General features: G+C 40.7%; 1 protein-coding gene across 12 annotated transcripts in view; it reads left to right on the top strand.

Moving 5' to 3' along the window:
• Positions 1-20,106, top strand: part of LOC126058320 (translation initiation factor IF-2-like) — an 88,630-nt gene that overhangs the window by 31,453 nt on the left and 37,071 nt on the right. For 10 of the 12 annotated variants that reach the window (XR_007513186.1, XR_007513185.1, XR_007513183.1 and 7 more), the window contains 2 exons: positions 12,272-12,419; positions 19,439-19,613. Coding sequence is in view for 5 of the 12 variants with exons in the window: in XM_049853390.1 (XP_049709347.1) it covers positions 19,510-19,613 (104 nt within the window). In the remaining 7 variants the exon portion in view is untranslated. Of the gene's footprint in view, positions 1-8,541; positions 9,632-12,271; positions 12,420-19,438; positions 19,614-20,106 lie in introns of those variants that run through there. The other 2 variants (XM_049853389.1, XM_049853392.1) reach the window with 2 other exon arrangements.

Raw genomic sequence — 20,106 nt, forward strand, 5'->3', positions numbered from 1 at the left:
GAAGACATCATGATGAAAATTAGAATACATTTTGAAGTGAACAATTATGAACATAGTGCACGTAAAAATTTGTGCAGTACAGACAATATAATACAGGAAACTTATAGCCTTAAAAATATAATTGGAAAGAACAAATCTTGAAAAATAAGTGAGTTAAACATCCATTCAAAATGTTGGGTAAAAACCAGAAACAAACATAGGAATTTTTGTTTCTATTAATGGTTGAATACATGCAACGGACGATCAACAAAGACTAAAGTTGATTCTTAGAAAATGCTAGTAAAATTGACAAACTTTAGGCAAGACTGATCAAGTGAAAAAGAATGAAGGTATAAACAACGAATATCAGGAATTAGAAAGAAAATGACTACAGATCTTGCAGAACATAAAGATAATGTGAGAATGTTATGAACCATATTAGCCAATAAATTTGCAAATTTAGGTAAAGTAGGCAAGCGTATCCTACCATGTAAGTTAATAACAATGATTCAGGAAGAAACAGGAAGCAAAAGTAATTCCACAACTGTTAATAGAATTGAATTAGAGCTCAAACTATTCTCAAAAAGGAAACTTCATGTCAGATGGCTTTTCCTGCAAATTCTGCCAAATATTCAAGAAATATTTCACAAATTCTTCAATATAAAATGAAATATATACCCAAACTCATTTTATAAAGCTTGTAGAATGAATATTGATACCAAAACCTGACAAGAGCAGCACAAGATGGGAAAATTACAGGCCAATGTCACTGATGAACATAGATGCAAAATATGAAAATAATTAGGCAAAACAAATCCAGCAATACTGTAAAGAAGATTATATTATGACCAAGTTGGGTCTATCCCAAGAATTCAAGGTTAGTTTAACATTCAAAAATGAATCAGTACAATTTGCCATATGTACAGGAAAAATAAATGTGATTATATTAATAGGTGTAATAAAATAAGTATTTGATAACATTCAGCATCCACTCATGTTTTTTAAAAGAACATCTAGCATGGCACGAGACCAGAAGAACCAGAAGGTTCCCGGCTACTGTCACTGAACATTTTGATCAAAGAGTCCATAGAAAAGCCCTGATCAAAAGGGGGAAAATGCAGAACAGAATTTCAAATTCTCATGAACCCTAGACTTTTTTGGAGCCATTGAGGGTGAATGAACTCCTGAAACTATTACTGTGAGATAATCTTTAAACATTACACCAAAAGCATTCCCTTGAATTATCTTAAAACTGAAGTATAAAAAAGAAAAAACCAAACTGTTGCTGTTGAGTTGATTCTGACTCAGAGACCCTGTAAGACAGAATAGCACTGCCACATAGGGTTTCCAAGGTGCAGGTGGTGGATTCAAACTGCTCTTCTTTTGCTTGGCTACCATATCACTTAACCACTGTGCCATGAGGGCTCCAGAACATTAGCTTACTTAACTAATAAAAATGGTCTACCTTGAGCATATGCTCTTTGAAGAACTGTCTATATGGCATCAGATTGACAGCAGCTACTGAAAAGATTAGATAGGAACCTTAAGGAGCAGTGGGTTTATGTTAATGATGGAGGAACAACTGAGAAAAGGAGGGTAAGAATGGTTGCACAACTTGAATGTAACCGATGTCATTAAATTGTACAGGTAGAAACTGTTGAGTTGTTGTATGTTTTGCTGCATACATTCTCCACCACAAAAAATACATTTACAGGTAATAATTAACAAAAAATGTCAAGGAGAGCTAAATATTTTGAAAATAAGACAGAGTTGCATGTGAGGGAATGAGTGGGGTGAGCTGTTTTAGATTAATTGTTAGTATTTTTTTTTTAAAGGCTTATGGGAACAGGATATTTGAGGAGATAACTGACCTGTATCAAAGGAGAGAACAGCTGTATGAAGTTCTGGAGGGAGGATATTGCCAATAAAGGAAAGAGTTGTTTCTGAGGCCCTTGAATAACCAAGTGTTTTGTCATGTTTGAGGAAGCTCAGGAAATAAGTCATGGCTAGTGTGGAGTGAACCGAGGGAAGACTGTTAGTATGGTGGGCAAGCCCCGCATCATGAAAGACCATGGGAAGCATTTGGGAATTTTTCCTAATCGCCATGAGAAGCCGCTGAAATGATGCTGTTATGTAGACTGTAAGAGGGAAGATCAGTGGCATGGAGTCCAGTTTTAACCAAGAGATGATGGTGGCTGTAAGGTGGAGGTAGTGAGAAGTGGATAGAGTCAGGATTTATTTTAAGGTAGAGCCAAGAGTCCAGAATATGTGTCAATGGATTGGATGCAAGATTTGAATAAAGGAGAAAAATCAAGGATGATTCCTAGGTTTTTGTCCTGAACAACCCAGAGGATAGTGAGAACATTTGCTTAGATAAGGAAGACTGGGAGGTAAATAAGACACTTGGAGCAAGAATTGTATTTGAACCACATTAAGTCTGAGATGCCTAGTAGACATTCAAGGGGAGATGTGAGGTCAGCCATTGGTGAAGGAACAACAGGGCAGAGTATGTAAATGAGGGTATCCTAGGGCTCAGGTGGAATTGACTGCCCTGAATTAGCTCAAATAACCTAGACAGTGAGAAGTGATGAGTGATGTTACTTAAACAGGGCATGGAAATCAATGAAAAAGGTGTGGGAGTGGCAGGGAGGCTAAGGTAGAGAAATTTCTCTCTTCCTAAACCTGATTGGCTGGATTTGAAGACATCATAAGTTCCTGTATGAGAAATATCCAGCAAATTACCCGTTGATTTAATAAATTGATAACAAAGTCCACCTTTCAGCCAAAGATTGAAAAACAAACAAACCAATTGCCATCCAGTGGATTCTGACTCTTAGCAACCCTATAGGATGGAGTAGAACTACCCCACAGGGTTTCTAAGGAGCGGCTGGTGGATTCAAACAGCAGACTTTTTGGTTAGTAGCTGAGCTCTTAACCACTGCACCTCCAGGGCTCAGACCAAGAATAACACACGTGAGGAACTTACTCCTTAGTTCAATCAAGTATGTAGAAATTCAAATTTGTAATTTTGGAGATTTCTCCTATTTTTTTTCAAAATGGGGGGCATTGAGATGGAGGATTTTCCCATGCCCACCGTCCTAAGGGATTTAATTAACCCAGAGTTGAGACATTGTAAACATCTCAAGAAATTATTACCTTTGAGAAACTTGAGGGTGAGTAGGCATATCACCTGATTCCTCTTAAATTCCTTTTAAAAACCTGACTTGAAGACTCACCTGCCTTTTTGAATAAGTGCCAGCTTGAATAGGCAGGGTTCAGGGAATTGCCAACCAAAGGTATGGTTTCTCCAGAGGCCTCCAAGAGGTGTAAAAGAAAAGCGGAGCCAGACCCCGTGCTTGGGACATACCCTTGGTATGAAATATTTGATTGTGTGTGTGGTGGGGGAGCACTGGGTGTGGGAGAGTGGGGTGGGTGGGTAATAGGGAAATGCCTGTTTTGTTTGGTTTGAAGAAACAGGTTTTTACGATTTTTTTTTTTTTATTATTATTACGATGAACAGTTCAGTGGAGACATGTTCCTTATGTGCAGGGGCTAGTGGAAGTGCTGATAGCTGAGAATGTAGCCTGCTCCCCAAGTGCCAGTTGGCATTTTGGAGAGAAAACTTGATGTTTGGAGCACTGACTGGCCCTGCCTTTCCTAAATAATTAAGGGTGGTGGGGTGGTGGTAAGAGAAAGAGGATGGTCTATGAACGCTGACCCTGGAAAATTAACTCCCGAGTGTGTGGATTGTGGATAGCAGGAAAAGAACATCGCCCGCAAATGACAGCAGTGCCTTTATTTATTTATTTATGCTTCTTTTTAGTTCTGAGTTGTTTTTAAGCCACAAATTCATGGGGCCACCATGAGTTTTCAGAGAATGAGTTTTACAAAAATCTAAGTGTTTTAAATATTGCAAGGATTTACTTATATATGCTGTATATGAGAAAAGTCCTTCCAGTTATAGGGAGGAGAAAGAAAGTATATTCAGGAATTAAATTTTCACAGTTCTCTGAATTCTTATATTTCTCCTGTTGTCCATTTTTCTTTTTTTGTCCTTCATCCACCCCTTCCACCTTGACCCACTGTCTTCATCATCTAATGCTGCCATAACAGAAATACCATGAGTAGATGGCTTTAACCGAGAGAAATGTAATACCTCACATTGAAGTAGGCTAATAGTCCACATTCAAGGCATCAGCTCTAAGGGAAAGCTTTCTCTCTCTTTCGGCTCTGGAAGAAGGTCCTTGTCCTTAGCCTTCCCATGGTCAAGGAGCTTCTCAGGTGCAGGGACCCTGGGTCCAGAGGGCATGCTCTGCTCCTGGTGCTGCTTTCTTGATAGTATGAGGCCCCCAACTCTCCGCTTGCTTCCCTTTCCTTTTATGTCTGGAGAGATAAAAGGTGGTGCAGGTCACACCACAGGGAAACGTGCCTGAGTGAGGGTGGTGTTACAATCCCACCCTAATCCTCTTAAAGTAAAATTACAATCACAAAATGGAGGTCAACTACACAATAGTGGGAATCATGGCCTAACCAAGTTGAGACACACGTTTTTTAGGGTCATAATTCAATCCATGACACCCACCAAACCAAACTTGTCACCATCAAGTTGATTCCAACTCGTAGAGACCCTAGTTGATTTGAACTCACAGAGACCCTATAGCATAGAGTAGAACTACCCCATAGAGTTTCCAAGGACTAGTTGGTGGATTCGAACTGCTGACCTTTTGATTAGCAGCTGAGCTCTTAACCACTATGCCACCAGGGCTCCTCTTGATCCACAGCCCACCCTAATTCACCACTGTGTTAGAAAAAGGTTTTGCTATTCTAAAATAAGAACTTTTACTATACTTTTGTGTTAGTGGTTGCTTTTGGTATGTCTTTAAGCACTGAACAGTTAACTCATACCCATTAAAAACCCATTGCCACTGAGTCTATTCCAACTCGTAGCAGCCCAATAGGGCAGAGGAGAACTGTGCCATAGACTTTCCAAGGAGCGCCTGGTGGATTTGAACTGATGACCTTTTGGTTAGCAGCCATAGCTCTTAAACAGTACACCACCAGTGTGGGAGGGGTTTAATTGATAACATGATGTCTGGGCTCCAAGGGAGATGGAATGGATGTGCAGGAGAAGGGCATGCAGAGTCAGCCTGTATAGTCCCCAGAACTCTGTTCAAGATCATAACATACCTCAGTAATCACTTGAATCTAAACATACAACTTTAACAGTTGATGTAAATGACTTTACACATGAATTTTGGAACTCAACTCTTTCTCAGTGGAAGTTCCTTCAACCTAGCCGTTTGTTTGTATTCCCTTAATAATTATGAAAACTAACATTTATTGTGTTCATTCTGTGTGTAAGGCCTTTTTCTAAGTGCCTCGTGTGTTTTATTTAACCTGCGTGACAACCTTTTGCATAAGATCCATTTTAGAAATGGGAAACTGAGGCAGTGAGAGGTAAAGTAACGTGCCCAGATCACCCAGCTGATAAATTGAGTTAGGATTTAAACCCAGGCAGTTTGTTTCAGAATTTGCTTATGTAATCACTGTACATGACAGCAGTGAGCCCTAGTGGCTCTGTGGTTAAAGAACTTGGCTGTTAACTGAAAGGTCAGTGGTTCGAACCCACCAGCCTCTCTGTAGGAGACAGATGTGGCAGTCTGCTTCAGTGAAGACTTAGAGCCTTGGAAACCCTATGTGGCAGTTTTACTCTGTCCTTTGGGGTCACTATGAGTTAGAATCGACTTGATGACAGTGGGTTTTGGCACATGATACTAAATGTACAGTGTATTCTATATGCCGTGTATATGTTCAGAAACTAATTTTCCCAACATTTATGCCATATATAGATTACCAATCCAGTTGCCATTGTGTAGATTTTCACTCATGACGACCCCGTGAGTTTTCAGAGTAGGACTGCCCTCCATACGGTTTTTAATAGCTGTGACCATTTGGAGCTGGAGTGCCAGGCCTTTCTTCCAAGGCAACTCTGAGTGGATTTAAACTGCCAACCTTTCAGTTAGTAGCTGAGCACTTAACTCTTTGTGCCACCTAATACATATATATACTAGGAGGTTTTCCTCCTTATTTGTACTTTAATGTTTTGTAGACTCTTATGAATACTTGTTCCTGGCAGTGAACTAGATGCTAAAGAACAGAATAGGCACATGTAACCCTCTCTCACCTTCTCCCTCCCCTCTTTCACGGAGATGAAATGAAAAGGAATTAATGAGGACAGATTATTGGATTAGGGCCCATACTCAGGGCTATAACAGCATGAGGAGTTTCTCCTGTCACTTCAGTTCTTGTTCAGGAATTGGTACCTGCTTTTTGTGAATCACAAAGACCAGTGCTTTATATCAAGCCATTTAGATTTGGGGTATGGAGCAGTGACTTAAAAAAATTAAATTTTATGTTCAGAGATTTTTTCTAATAATTATTTACATTTATTTTAATTGTATATTCTAAAACCGCTACAAAAAGGCATGAAATAATTGTTTAAATTTTAATTCATATGGGTCAAATTGTATGTTAAACTACCTATCGTCGCCTTCACAGTCGTTGTTATGTTTGAGCCAATTGTTGTGGCCGCTTGTTACCAAGTATGACCTGCTTCTCCAGGGACTGATCTCTGCTGACAACATGTCCAAAATATGTGAGATGAAGCCTTGCCATTCTTGCTTCTCAGGAATATTCTGGCTGTACTTCTTTCATGACAGATTTGTTCATTCTTTTGGCAGTCCATGGTATATTCAATATTCTTTGCCAACCCCTTAATTCAATGCCTTCAGTTTTTCTTTAGTCTTCCTTATTCATTGCCCACCTTTCATGTGCGTATGAGGCGACTGAAAACACCATGGCTTGAGTCAGGCGCACATTACTTTTCAAGGTGACATCTGTGCTTTTGAACACTTTAAAGAGGTCTCTTGCAGCAGATTTGTCCAATGCAGTGTGTCGTTTGATTTCTTGACTGCTGCTTCCGTGGGTGTTTATTGTGGATCAGAGTAAAATGAGGCCCTTAATGACGTCGACATTTTCTCCGTTGTCATGATGTTGCTTATTGGTCCAGTTGTTAGGCTGTTGGTCTGTAGTCTTTGATCTTCAGCAGTAAATGCTTTAAGGCCTCTTCACTTTCAGCAAGGGAGATTGTATCATCTGCATATCTCAGGTTATTAATGAGTCTTCCTCCAATCCTGATGCCTTATTCTTCTCATACAGTCCAGCTTCTCGGATTATTTGCTCAGCATACAGATTGAATACATATGGTGAAAGGATACAACGCTGATGTACACCTTTCTTGACTTTAAACCATGCTATATTCCTTGCTCCGTTTAGATGACTGCCTCTTGTTCTATGTACAGGTTTCTCATGAGAACAGTTAAGTGTCCTGGAAATCTCATTCTTCCCCATGTTATCCATAATTTGTTATGAGCTAGAGTAGGTCTCAGAAATAATGTGCCATTTCTTCCAGTTGGTCGTGCACAGCTGGTCGTGCACCCTAGGTGGTAGCAGCTAAGGCCTGTCTCAGAAACACTCCCCTCCTCACTTAGCATGAGTCTTCACACTGCTCCATCTTCTTTCCCATGTGTGTCTCCTGCCCTCCTCAGTAAAAAAATCAGTGGCTGGGGAAAATGATAGTAGCCCACTGATGAGATTTATTCTTTTATTATACTTTATTTTATCATTTGTTTTTATAGCATAGTTCCGTTAAAATCAAGGGTAATAAAAATGTTTGTATGATGGAAGTGGATAATCCCACCCATTGTGCCCATCTAAAGTTTCATGAGAAAACTGTGCCCACAACAGAGGGCTCCCACTCCTCTGGCTCACTGTATTTTCTCCTTGTTTATTTGCTCTTCCCTCTTTCCTGATGGATGCATGGGACCACTGAGCTTCAGGACTCCACAATTCTCCTTTTCATACCAGTGTTACTATAATCTTGGGTTCATGGGCTGCCTCGCCACAGATTTACTCGTTCTGTTTCTGTTAATTATTTCATTACTTAAAAATTTCTCATGAATTTTTCCAGAAGTACATTCTATTCCTCAAAAACTTGGAAGCAATGGGAAAGTATGCAATAAATAACAAGAAAACATACGTAATGCATAGAATAAATTATTAACGTTCCGATATGTCTGTTATCTTACTTACATTGGCATGTATGTGTGTTAGAGTCTCTGGTTGATTTAAATGGTTAATATCTTGAGCTGCTGACAGAAAGTTGGAGTTCAGGTCCACCCAGAATTGCTATGAAAGAGAGGTCTGGCAGTCTACTTCCGAAAACTCAGCCACTGAAACCCCTATGGAGTACAGTTCTACTCTGGCACGCTGGTGTCATCATGAATCAGAACTGACTCAGTGGCAACTGGTTTTATGTGTGTATTAGCACACACAGTTATGTGTATTAACACGGATATTATATCCTGATATTTTCATTCATCATTAGTCTTTTCTCATGATAAATTTTTTTTGTTTTTTTTTAATGAGGGCATTAAATTACTTTATAATATTCTGTGTGCATGTAGTATATGTTTTTTAACGATTTGACTATAGTTGCAATAATAAATGTGCATGTTTCTAGTAACTTCAACCTATACTTAAACATCTTTTTAACATACATCTCTGCCATTAAATCTCTTTGTTTAATTATTGTTTAACACTCTTTACGCCTAAGAGATGGTCTCAGAAGCAGCCCTGATCAGTTTTTCTCCCTCTTACTCATGAAGCCCCTGAATGTATTCCAAGGTATCAACTACGAAGGATTTTACGTACTTATCGTTTGTTTATTTTTCATTCAGTCAGTATATTCCATGGGCCAGAAATAGTCTATGTTATGCAGATACAGTGGTGAAAGGTACACACTGTCCCTGTCCTCATGAAGGGGACAACCCAGTGCAGGTGGGAGGAGCACTGGGGAAATGCAGCTGAGAGCAAGGACAGACAACCCTCCAGGAACCACACTGGACTTCAGAGAGGCTTGTTGGCTGCTGTTCACCTGGCAGGCTTCTAGATACCCGAGTACCCTTGGGCTTGGTGCCTGCTCCTCTCTCTATTGACACCCTCCCTCTAGGATGCCTCAGGGAGTTTACTGCTGTCTATTTGTAGCTAAGGACGTGAGGTTTATACCTCCATCCATTCAAACTCCTCCTGTGTCCAGACTCATATGTTCAAATGTCAGCCTAACTCTCTGTATTGACCTCTTTATGCACTATAATGATACATTCCTCATATGGCCATCATGAAAAGCAAACATGAAAGGAAAAGCACAGGAGTGCCTGGCACCAGTGTAGGTACTCAATGAACATTAGCTGTTGGTATTATCCTTGACATCCCCATGTGGGGTGAAGTTTTATTACCTGACATCTCCATGTGAATATCTAACACCTACACCATGTTATCTAGGCTATGAAACAATTCTTGGTTCCAACCACCATTCTTTTCTTATCCATGAATTTCTCAAGGCTTTGGTGATGGGATTGTGTGTTTTTCCACACAATGAACGTGATTAGGAATGGTTGGCCAGGTCCTACACAATAAATTGCTCCAGCATTCCTTTGGGTGACCATTGAGACAAGTTTCAGCCAACGAATGTAGCAAAGACTTGGAACCACTCTCAGCTGTTCATGCGAGTACTCTCAATCCAGAATATCTGGTAAGTCGACTGTTAGGGATTGAATTGTGTCCCTCCAAAATGTATGTGGAAATCCTAACCCCTGTACCTGTAAATCTGACCTTGTTAGGAAAGAGGGGGCCTGCTTTTATTATGTGAATGAGGTCATACCAATGTAAGGTGGGTCCTAAGCCTAACTCTTCTTAGTTATAAAAGGAGCAGAATACACACAGACACAAACAGGTGAAAAGGAAGACAGATAAAGAAGACAGATGCTTCTAGAAGGCCAGGAACACAAATGATTGCTGGCATCTACTAGAAGCTGAGGTAGACAAGGAAGGACCTCCCACTACAGCCATGCCCTGAATTCGAACGACTACCTGCTAAACTGTGAGAAAATAAATTTCTGTTCTTTAAAGCCATCCAGTTGTGTTATTTTTTGTTATGGAGGGACTAGGTAACTAACACACATACCTGTTCTTATAAGTTCAGCCCAGTGCAGAATAATTTTCTTCCCTCCTTGGTCTAACCCACCCGAACCTGCTCTTTCCCTATCAGTGTCCTTTGCTTTCACCTAAGAGCTATGACAGAGTCAGCTTGATGCTGATGCATTGAAATTTCAATTTATTTTTTATTTATGATTACTATTAATTCCAGTATTTTCTACAGTTTTCAATGGAGACAGTCCTATAATCTATGAATAGCAGTTATACTTTTTCTCTTTTTGTACTAGGTTACACTTCCAGTGTTCAATGTTTAATAAAAGTAATGATAGAAGCACCCTTATTTTATTGTTTATTAATTTTAAAGAGAATGTCCCACACGTCACCATGAACTATCATGCTAGTTGTAGTTTTCCACGTTTGGGAACTCCTTTTCTGTTCCATATTTGCTCCTAGTCCTTATCTCTCCGTGTGATTGGATTTTATCAACCTGCTTTGCCCCCATCTCTTGAGGTGAGCATATGTCTTCTCTTCTTTCACCTATGCATGTGGTGAATGAAATTACTAAATCTTTAACGTTCACTCAAATTTGTATGCCTACAATAAACCGCCTTGATCATGGCATGTTACGTGGTTTATCCTTTGCTGGATTTCCTTTGCTGGCATCTTACGTAGGGTTTTGCATCTCAGTTACTGAGTGTGCTTGTCCTCTAACTCTTCTTCTACCATCCTTCTCTAATTTGTTATCATTTTTAAACTAGCCTTAAGGATCAAGTTAGGGGAGTGTCTCATGGTTTTCTAATCTCTGTTGACTATGTACAAGATTAAAATGACTGTTTCTTGCATGTTTGCTGGAACCTGACTGGAAACGATCTAGGTCTGCCGTTTTCTTTGTAGGGAGATCTTGAACTACTGACCCATTTTATTTAGTGGTTAAAGGCCTCTTCTGGTGCTAATTTACTTAGAAAAAATTCTGATGCATGTTCTAGGTTGCTCGAATCTCATCTTCAAATATTGACTATCAGGGCTTGTAGCCTCATGCAAGGCAATTCATCAATCCCAGATTTCCCCAAAGTCAGGCTCTGCAACTATTCCCGGTACCAAATTCCCTCATTTAAGACTTATTTGCAAAGAGACAACAGTATGCTATCTACGCAGTTGTTTATCCGCAACCTTCTTGAGTCCATAATGTGAAGATACAGTCTTCTAATACTTTTTTTGTAATTGTTCTCTTTCTTATTTTTTTTTTTTCCTTTTTTCACTGCCAATACCCCCGCCCCCCGCCAGTCTAGTAGTTTTAAAGCTGTGCGTTTCAGGTTCAAGTCTGTAATCCAACCGAGCTTCTGTGTGTGCTGCATGTGTGCATCAAAAGAACACGCTTGTAGAAGCAGAAAGCAGGCAGTGCGACTGTTGGGAGGTTGGCGGGGGAGGGGGAGGGGAGCTGCTGCTCAGAGAGGGCGCCCGAGGGAGGCACGAGATGCCGGGCTGCCCACCGCAAGCCCACAGGCTCCAAGGAGGAGGAAGCTGCGTGCGCCATGAGCCTTTTGAGACAGGCCCAAGCCCACCCAGCCAGGTGCTAACTTCGCATCCGCCAGGCTTGCAGGTTCCACCAGGACTAGGGGAAGCCTAAGGCCAAGGAGGGCAAGGTCTAGGGTCTGGACCTGAGAACTGGTTCTGCCACTTGTGATCGCAGCGCTTATGCTGGAAAGGAGGGCAGGAAGCATATCGCAACGTGTGTCCGGACGATGACCCAGAACGGGGGAGTTGTGGTCACCCACGGACTCTGGGTCTGCATATGGAGGCCCCCAGGGTGCAATTCCAGGAGCAGAAGGCAAAGCCACAGAGGCCAAAGTGCACCTCGCCGATGCTTCCCAGGGGCATTGCCCCAAATATGGGGAGCAGTCCCTCCTCTGGGCTAGGGACTTTGTTTCCTCCATTGTCATCACTGACTGTGAGCAGACTCTAGTCTATGCAGACTAATGACGAGTTATCAAAATGAGCTCCAAACTCCGAATTTGAGTTAAGGATCATAAATTAACACAGAGAAATACGATTTTAGCAATAAGTGACTGTTTGAAGCCCAAGTTGCCTGAAAACACGGAATTTCAGTCTTTCAGCTCCTCTGCTAATCTAGGGACTAAGAACAGGATCTCACTGGAGCTCAAAGATGTGGGGCACTGGGAATACTCTGGGTCTGTCTGCTCACGGCTGATTGCCTGATCCCAGTTTTATTATACAGCTTAAATCCAGACCAGAAGAGGAGTTTGGGGCTTGACACCTGACATCTTAACACCAGTTCCTGTTTCTTGAGGAAGGAAGAGGTAAAATAAATCAGCGTTTACTGTGTCCTTCTCCATCCCCGGAAGTCTTCATGAAGACCCTCTCAGGTAAGGATTGACAGGGAGTGGCTTGGTTTACTATTTGACTTTGTCCTTCAGTCACTTTGTTTATGTCCTGCATGTAAACTATTATGCATTGACAGAAGCATTCTAATTCTTATGCAGAATGACTAGACCTGCTGCAGAATGACTATATTGTGCCTCCCTTGGGCACCCCTGTCTGCGCAGCACCCCCCACCCCCAACTGCCCAACAGCCTCTCTCCTGGCATTCTGCTTCTAGAAGCATGTTCTTTTGATGCAGAGATGCAGCACACACAGAATCCCAGCTGGATTACAGACTTGAACCTGAAGACCTTATGCAGAATGACTATTTATGAACCCCTAAGCTTAGTACTAAAGCAGGTACTTACTCCTCAGAGAAGGCCCTGGGGGAGGTTGATACATGCATTCCCCAGTGCTCCTGCTGCTCTAGAGGTGCCTGAAATGCCTCTCTGTAGAAGGCCTTCAGATTAGGCTCATGGCCCAGGTGGGAATTCAGGCCTATTTTTCTGTTAGAACATCTCATTTCGCTCTGAAAATTTTATTATCCAGTTTATTCACCAGACATGAGTACTGACATCTCATATTTTCAAAATAATCCCATTCTCTAATACTAATTTGCCACCAAGAGTATATTCCAAAGTGTTTCCAATAGGCTAGAAAGTCTTTCCAAAGAGGGGAGTCCTGTGCCATGTTGTGCAGTGACATCAGGGTTGGCATAATATGTTTACCCAGATACCTACCACTTTTTAAAAATTTTTTATTGTGCTTTATTTGAAACTTTACAGAGCAAATTACTTTCTTGTTCAGCCATTTATACACAATTGTTTTGTGACATTGGTGGCAATATTCATGATGTGTCAATATTCTCCTCTCCTATGCTCCAGTTCCCCGTTTCCATCCGCCATGATTCCTGTTCCATCCTGCCCTCTTTTCTGTGCTTTTGGGCAGGTTTTGCACTTTTGGTCTCATACACACGATTGAACTAAGAAACACTTTCTTCACGTGTGTTATTGTTTGTTTTATAGACCTGTCTAATCTTTGGCTGAACGGCAAACTTCAGAAGGTACTTTCGACTTTGTTGCTTTCCATAATTCCTGAAATTCCAAGTCTACCACCTGAAGAACTTCCTTAGTGTTTCATTTAGAACAAGTCTGGTGGCGATGAATTCTCTTAAGCGTCTTTCACCTGAGAATGTCAATATTTTTCCTTTACTCATGAAGGAAATAACAGCCTATAGAACACTGGGTTAATGTTTCTTTTCTTTCAGTGTTGAAAAAATGTTGTTTTCACAGCCTTTTGGCCTCCATGGCTTCTGATGATGAATACAGAGTCATTCCAATTGTTTCTCCTGTGTGAAATGAGTTGTTTTCTCTCTAGCTTCTTTGAAGATATTTTCTTGGTCCTTGTTATTCCACAATTGACAGTGAGGCATTTGGGCGTAAAATTATGTGAGTTTAACTTGTTGGAGTTTGCATAGCTTCTTGAATCTGTAAGTTTATGTCTTTCAACAAATTGGGAAAGTGTTGAGCCAGTATTTCTTCAGATACTTTTTTCTACACCACATATTTTCTCTACACCTTATGGAATTTCAATAAATAAATGTTAGATATTTTTGGATTTTTTTGAGGCTCTGTTCATTTTTTTTTCAATATTTGTCCTCTGTTTTCAGATTGGATATTTTCAATTGAACTATTTTCATCTCATTGATCCTTTTGTCTGTCAACAGCATTCCGCTGATCAAGTGAATTTTTTATCTCTATTTTTCCTGTCTAAAATTTTCATTTGTGAATGGTTTCTATGTATTTTTCTATTTTTCTAAGGTGTGCCTGTTACTTCTTTGAGCGTGGTTAAAGTAGCTTTTTAAAGTTTTTGTCTATGATTCCAAGACTATGTCTTACTTCAATCTTACAGAAAATGTCGATGTTGTTTGTTTTAGCAATCACTTGACCCAGTTATGTTCAGGCTGCAGGTTCTTTCCCAACTTCTGGATGCTGTGGCTCAGATGTCAGTTCAGATTTTGAAGACTTTGCGATGATATTTGGATGTAATCTATGGGAGTGTCACTCAGTCTGGGACCTTGTTGGTGTTCTAACCCATAATGCAGTTCTCAAAGGATTGATCTACTTCTTGGGGTCAGAGCAAAGCATATGCAACTATGGGAGTGGAGGGGGGTATGAAAAACAACTTTATGGTATCCCTCTCTTGAGCCGCCTGGTCTCTGTCTCTCTGAGGCTCTCTGATGTCTGAGCAGCTACCTTCCTGGTCCACTGGCAAGAATGTTGGGGCTTTAATCTCTTCATTCTGCTGTGCAATTAAGTGACTGGGTCTGCCTATGAGGCCAAATAACGGTAAGATGGAGAAAATGTAACAGAGATTCCTCTATATCATTTGGTCCTTATATACTTAGGTCAGAGAGAAGGCACACTGTTTCTGGTGATAACTTCCAAACAGGTATGGAGAAAAAGGCATTAACAGGTCGATAGCTGCATACTAGGTGTTACGGATTAAACTCTGTCTTCCCAAAATGTATATATCAGCTTGACTAGGCCATGCTTCCCAGTATTGTGCGATTATCCACCATTTTGTCAGCTGGTGTGATTTTCCAATGTATTGTAAATCCTACCTCTATGATGTTAATGAGCGAAGATTTGAAGCAGTTATGTTAAGGAGGCAGGGCTCAATCTACAAGATTAAGTTGTGTTTTAAGTCAATCTCTTTTGAGATATAAAAGAGAAAAGAGCAGAGAGACAGGGGGACCTCAGTAGCACCAAGAAAGAAGTGTCAGGAGCAGTGCATCCTTTGGACCTAGGATCCCTGTGCTGAGAACCTTCTTGTCCAGGGGAAGATTGGTGACAAAGACCTTCCCCTAGGAGTGACAGAGAGAAAAAGTCTTCCCCTGGAATTGGCACCCTGAATTTGGATTTATAGAGCCTCCTGGACTGTGAGGGAATAATTTTCTTTGTTAAAGTCATCCGTTTGTGGTATTTCTGTTACAGGAGCACTAGATATCTAAGACACTAGGTACCAGGAGATGTACATTTCCCAGCTCTTTCACTCCCAGGGCCACTATGACTAAGTAGCCATTGCCATAAATCCATGTGAGCAGACTATTCTGATTACTGCTTTGACTCTACTGTCTGTTATGGTAACCACACCCACCTTGTCTTTGTTGATTGAGTGCCACCACTTGGCTGCTACCACCACGGGGTCCAGTCAACTGCATTGTAGTTAGGTGTCTTAATTCAGTTAGGGCAGTTCTCACTGTGGACTCTTACTTACATAAAATAGCAACCACAGGAGTCTTCAATAATGCTGAGGCTTGCTTCCCAAATTTGTACCTCACCGCTATGGTACAAAGAGAGCCCTCTGGGCACTCCGTGTGTGGGTCTGTGGGTCCAGCCTAATAAATCCATTCTAATCTGCCAGTTTCCCTCAGCCTTTGGTTACCTTCTCCTACAGTATACAATGGCAGATCTGCCATTTCCACTTGATTTATTGTAGGCCACCACTTAATCCATGCTTCAGTAAACCAACCAAATAAACTATGAGATCCTTTTCTAACCTCTGAAGCTGAAACACTGAATGAAGAATCTATGCTTCCTGGGTCTATATCAATAAACTCAGACTAATCCACCTTTATGTTGCTTGCACCATTATCCCACACCCATAATAGCCATTCCCACACATATTCACCAGGTTTCTGTATGTATGTATTAGAAAAATCAAGCAGTTCTTTTGGAGTTTAGCATACCTTCTCCTGGGTCACACTTCATAGTTCACCTTTTGGGGCTTGTTGGGACTGAAGTCTAGGTATAGGTCTAGAAGCAAAAATAGGCAGTGGCAGTGGGATGTTCAGCCGTGTCTTATAAGACATCTGCCTAAGGTGATGCCCGAGGCAATGCCCCAGATACCACCCCAGGAGACAACTCAAACAAGACACTTCAGGCACAGCTGAGGGTAATCTCATTAGATGGAGGTGGAAGGGATAATTGTTTTACTGGGAAGGGTGCCTTAGCAGGCAAAGTTAGAGAATCTCTTCAGATGGGAGTAAGAGGTCTGGTTCTGTTAGGAAGAGCGATTCAACAGAAATTGGAGGTTCATTGTCCCCCGCTTCCTGACTGTCTGCCCATATGTCCTCATCCCGAGTTTCAGGATCCCATTTCTTCCCAATCAGTGCCCTCACTCTAACTTCAGACACCATTTGAGGCTGGATATTCAATTGGCGCTTTAATTCAGTCACTCTTATGATAAGAATCTGAGTTTATTTTTGGCAGCATTAGCCTTGTTACTATAAGAAATATGGTTTTCTTTCTGGGCACAAGTGGCAGCTTTCAGATCTTGTATGTGGTGCTTGAGCTTTGAGCCCATTTCTTTCATTCACCAGTGTGACTAGCAAAAGCAGGACTAACCAGGCAGCTTCCTTATTATTCTTATTCTGACAAAATTATAGAAAAGTATCAAATATGTAATCAGGCAGAGCCTTGTCTCTCACAAATATTTGATCCAGTGGTAGTAGTATTTTGCGTATTTCTATTGTCACCTCCCACCATGGATTAGCAATAGCCTGTTTACTACTGGAGACAGTCATCAGTGCCTTTAAGACTAGCCAGACTTGAGAATCAATTCAGAAAACTCATCCTTAAGATTTGGTTCCTCTAGAACCACAGTAGGTACCAAATGTCTTAGCCTGGGATCTCTAGAGATGCAAAACTAGTGAAGAGAATATATATATATATGGAAACCCTAGTCGCATAATGGTTAATAGCTATAGCTGCTAACCAAAAGGTTAGCAGTTCGAATCCACCAGGCGCTCCTTGGGAACTCTGTGGGGCAGTTCTACTTTGTCCTGTAGGGTCACTATGAGTTGGAACCGACTCGATGGCAATGGGTATATATATATACACACACACACATACACACATACATATATATATGCATACATATGTTAGTTGTGGCTGTTAGAGGCCATCGATCCTGTGTAAAACAGAATGAAACACCGCCTGATCCTGAACCATCCTCACAATCATTGCTATGTTTGAGCCCATTCTTGCAGCCATTGTGTCAGTTCATGTTGTTGAGCGCCTTCCTCTTTTTTTCTGACCCTCAGCTTTTCCAAGCATGATGAGCCTCTCCTGGGACAGGTCCCTCCTGAAAATATGTCCAAGGCACGTGAGACGAAGTCTCGCCATCCTTGCTTCTAAGGTGCATTCTTGGTGTACTTCTTCCAAGATGGTTTTGTTTATTCTTCTGGCACTCCATGGTATATTCAGTATTCTTTGCCAACACCATATTTTAAATGAATCAGTTCTTCGGTTTTCCGTATTCATTGTCTAACTTGCTCAAGCATGTGAGGTGGTAGAAAATATCATGGCTTTGCTCAGGCACACGTTAGTCCTCAAAGTGACATCTTTCTTTCTCAACACTTTAAGGAGGTCGTTTGCAACAGATTTGCCCAATGCAATACATTGTTTGAATTCTTGACTGCTGCTTCTGTGGGCATTGATTATGGATTCAAGTTAAATGAAATGCTTGATGACTTCAGTATTTTCTCTGTTTATCATGGTGTTGCTTACTGGTCCAGTTGTGAGAATTTTTGTTTTCTTTTTGTTGAGGTGTAATCCATACTGAAGGCTGTAGTGGTTGCTCTTCATCAGTAACTGCTTCAAGTCCTCTTTACTTTCAGCAAGCAAAGTCGTATCAGCTGCATATCATAGGTTGTTAGTGAATCTTTCTCCAAAACTAATGCCATGTTCTTGTTCTTCGAGACCAGCTTCTCAGAATGTTTGCTCAGCATACAGATTGAGTAAGTATGGTGAAAGGATACCACCATGACACATAACTTTCTGATTTTAAACCACACAGTATCCCCTTGCCCTACTCAAATGACTGCCTCTTGGTCTACGTAGATATTCCGCATGAATACAGTTAAGTGTTCTGGAATTCCCATTCTTTGCTAAGCTATCCATAATTTGTCATGAGCCACACAGTTGAGTGTGCTTGTATAGGAAACAAAAATAGGTAAACATCTTACTGATATTCTCTACTTTCAGCCAAGATCCATCAGACATCAGAAATGATATCCCACATTCCATGTCTTCCTCTGAATCCAGCTTGAATTTTTGGTAGTTGCCTGTCTGTGTACTGCTGCAACTGTTTTTAAATTATATTCAGCAAAATTTTTCTTGCGTGGGATGTTAATGACATTGCTCGATAATTTCCGCATTGCATTGGACCACCTCTCTTTGAAATGGGTACACATATAGATCTCTTTCAGTCATTTGGTCAGGTAGCTGTCTTCCAAATATATTGGAATAGTCAAGTGAGCGCCTCCAGCACTGAGTCCCTGTGTTGAAACATCTCATTTGGTACTCCATCAGTTTCTGGAGCCGAGTTTTTTGCCAATGCCTTCAGTGCAGCTTGGAGTTCTTCCTTCAGTACCATCAGCTCTTGATCCAGTGCTACCTCCTGAAATGGTTGAACGTCGACCAATTCTTTTTGGTGTATTGAGTCTGTGTATTCCTTCCGTCTTCTTTTGATGTTTCCTGTGTTGTTCGATATTTTGCCCATAGAATCCTTCCTTCAGTATTGCACCTAGAGGCTTGAATATTTCCTTCAGTTCTTCCAGCTTGAGAAATGCCAGGTGTTTTCTTCCCTTTTGGTTTTCTAACTCCAGATCTGTTCACATTATTATTATCATACTTTGTCTTCTCCAGCTTCCCTTTCAGGTATTCTGTTGAGCTCTTTTACTTTATTTTTCCTTCCATTCTCTTTAGCTACTGTACATTCAAGAGCAAGATTCAGAGTCTCTTGTGACATCCTCTTTGGTCTTTGCTTTCTTTCCTGTCTTTCTAATGACTTTTTGTTTTTTTCATATATGATGTCCTTGCTATCATCCCACAACTACTCTGGTCTTCGATCATTAGTGTGCAGTGCATCAAATCTATTCTTGAGATGGTCTCTAAATTCAGGTTTGATATACTCAAGGGCATACTTTGACTCATGGACTTGTTTTAATTTTCTTCAGCTTCTACTTGAACGTGAATATGAGCAACTGATCATCTGTTCTGCAGTCAGCCGCTGGCCTGATTCTGACTCATGGTATTGACCTTCTCCATCATCACCTTCCACAAATTTGATTCCTATCTATTCTGCCTGGAATGGTTCACGAGTATAGTCACCATTTATGTTCCTGACGAAAGGTATGTGCAATGAATAAGTCATTGGTCTTGCCAAATTCTATCATGTAAGCTTCATTGTCATTTCTATCATCAATACCTTATTTTCCAACTGCTGATTTGTCTGTTTTGTTTTCAACTTCGCATTCTAATTACGTAATTATCAGTACATCTTGATTGATGAATGCATCACGTTTGATCAGTTTCAAACTGCGGAACTTGGTAAAAACCTTCAACTTCTTCATCTTTCACATTCATGATTTGTGTGTAAATTTGAATAATAGTCTTATTAACTGGTCTTCCTGGTAGGCCTGTGAATATTATCCTATTGTTCGTAGTGTTCTACTTCAGAAAAGATCTTGAAATGTTCTTTTTATCGATGAATATGATGCCGTTCTCTTCAGTATCTCAATCCTGGCATAGTAGAACATATCATTATCTAGTTTAAAATGTCCAAAACCAAGCTATTTCAGCTCACTAATGCCTTGGATTACTGACCTTTATGCATTCCATTTCA

This window comes from Elephas maximus, chromosome 14 (assembly GCF_024166365.1).
Source record: "Elephas maximus indicus isolate mEleMax1 chromosome 14, mEleMax1 primary haplotype, whole genome shotgun sequence".
NCBI lineage: Eukaryota > Metazoa > Chordata > Mammalia > Proboscidea > Elephantidae > Elephas > Elephas maximus.